We start from the raw sequence: 2384 nt of genomic DNA, 5'->3' as shown, positions 1-2384 counted from the left end.
AAAACCATGTGGCCAAACCCTCCTTTTTAATTCTGTTAGAGATTGAGAATGACACAACTTTCATTTGCATGTTAAAACCTTGCTCTTTCACCAGTGCCTTTGGTTTCTGATCCCAAATAAGATGCATATCACACCTGTGGCTGGAGACTTTCAGTCTTTTATATGAGGTGTTAATGAGTTAGACCCCCCCCCCAAAAAACACTCTCTCGCACACAAACATGCTGAAGTTTCTCTCCAGCACTGAGACAGTGAGGAAACACCTGTCCTATCACACACCTGTCTCAGGCTGGCAGCCAATCAGATCAAAGAAGCCAACCTGCTAGGTGAATAAATAGAGAGCGATTATGTGGTTACAAATCAAACCACTTCATTAATCAGGATACAAACACACATACACATTCAGCCAGACATACAAACACGGACAAACACATCTGAGAGAAGAGACAAGATTACAAACTAAGGATTTTATCATCACTGCCTGTCAGAGGAGTCATGACCAAGGAGATTGAGTAAGTGAATTTTATATTTATTTGCATTCAATTTGTAATGCTCTAGTTGGGGCTTTCTTTGCTTGGCTGTGTTGAACACAAATACCATTTTGTTACTAAAATTTCATGGCTATGATTGCTTTCCAAAAATCCTGAAAATTTTATTTTTTGTAGATTGAGGGTTTAACTTTATTATATATATTATTAGCCACTGTCCAGACATTCTCAAATGAGCTGTTAATGTAGGAGTAAAAAAAAAATCCATCTCGTTTCATATGATTTTGTTGTGGGGTGTGTTACAGTTTGCAGTTTCACCGCTCAGAGCTGTCTGTTCCTCTTGAGTAATGTCTTTCTCCTCTTCTCCCACTCTCCCTCTGCTCATGTGTAAACTGGCCCCCACATGATTGAGTACATGAAGATAATTTCTGCTGAAAGTTGACACCAGGACCCAAACACGCACACTCTGTCTCTTACTCTTACAGCCTGGTGTAACTGTCCTAGGGGCCCGAGTGCACGAACACAGAAAATATTAGTCTTGTGCTAATCGTCGGGGTCAGTGTAAATATCCAGGTGCCTAGAATGATAAAATATGGTTATTTGATAGGGTTTTTCTTTTTTAATCTAGAAAAGTCTGCACAGTTTAAAGATAAATAAATAAACAGAAATTGCTCATTTATTTAGTGTGAGCACAGGTGTCTAAACAGCTCGGTTTGTATTTTAGCTTACCTTTACTTTTTGTTTTGGGGGCGTACTAGAACATGCTCTCCAGTGTAAATATCCAGGTGCCTAGAATGATAAAATATGGTTATTTGATAGGGTTTTTCTTTTTTAATCTAGAAAAGTCTGCACAGTTTAAAGATAAATAAATAAACAGAAATTGCTCATTTATTTAGTGTGAGCACAGGTGTCTAAACAGCTCGGTTTGTATTTTAGCTTACCATACCAGACCACCTCATTGCTTATCCTAGTAGTTAGGGAAAGTCCTTTGAGAAGTTAGTGATCCTCTTCAAATCCTTGTCTTTTGTTTGTGACACTTGTGTTAAGATAAAATTAAGTTCCTTCACTTAGGCTTTGCTTCTGACCATTGATCCATTACAAGAGTTTCTGTCCTTAGGTGCACAGATGAAGGGGCCTATTTTAAAGGGGTCCTATTATGCTCTTTTACAAAGTCTTGATTTTGTTTTGGGGGCGTACTAGAACATGCTCTCATACTAGGTTGTTCGAAAAACACATTATTTTTCACATATTTTACATTATTACAACACCTCTCTCCCCAGTCTGGCATGAACGACTCGAATAGTTCCTGTATCAAATGAAGGCCCGCCTTCTGAAATACGAAATGTGCTGTGATTGGTTAGCTGGGACAGTGTGTGTTGTGATTGGCAGCACTCGGCGACCTGGTCGGGAAATGTCACCCCCTTACCATAGCCGCCTGCTGCTAGCTTCAGTGTAAATATTGCGTCAATATCAAATCAATTTGAGCGCGATTTAAATCCGGATGTTGTAACCACTCTAATTTCGTCTGCCTTGGGGAAAATTACAGACTAACTAAAGTTGAAAAAGTGAAAAAGCATAATAGGACCCATTTAACGATCTAAGCGCATGGTCTAAAGCGCACGGCGCGGCTGCACTCAGGGCGTGTCCGAATCCATTTTTGCTAGTTTAACGACGAGAAAACGGTCGGCGCGCCCGGACTCACGGTCTAAACGGGTTGTCCCTATTCTCTTAATGAGTAATGGGTGTTTTTTGGCCGTAACGTGCAATAAACCAATCAGAGTCTCATCTCCCATTTAAAAGCTAGTTGCGCTCGCGCCATGGCGGGTTCGCTATTTACATGACGGAATGTAATTTTTCATTTTTAAAAATGTTTGTGTGCTGCTGCGCGTCCCTGTGTGT

General features: G+C 40.3%; 1 protein-coding gene across 2 annotated transcripts in view; it reads left to right on the top strand.

Annotated features, from left to right (window-relative positions):
* Positions 1-379: 379 nt before the first annotated feature.
* Positions 380-2384, top strand: part of LOC107711784 (grainyhead-like protein 3 homolog) — a 12845-nt gene continuing 10840 nt past the window's right edge. For both annotated transcript variants that reach the window (XM_016516844.1, XM_016516835.1), the window contains exon 1: positions 380-509. In XM_016516844.1, the coding sequence (XP_016372330.1) occupies positions 493-509 (17 nt within the window). In that variant the 5' untranslated portion in view covers positions 380-492. The remainder of the gene's footprint in view (positions 510-2384) is intronic.

Source organism: Sinocyclocheilus rhinocerous, unplaced genomic scaffold, assembly GCF_001515625.1.
Source record: "Sinocyclocheilus rhinocerous isolate Xijiao unplaced genomic scaffold, SAMN03320098_v1.1 scaffold2117, whole genome shotgun sequence".
Taxonomy (NCBI): domain Eukaryota; kingdom Metazoa; phylum Chordata; class Actinopteri; order Cypriniformes; family Cyprinidae; genus Sinocyclocheilus; species Sinocyclocheilus rhinocerous.
The sequence above is the reverse complement of the archived record's forward strand: the minus strand, read 5'-3'. Positions and strand labels throughout refer to the sequence as shown.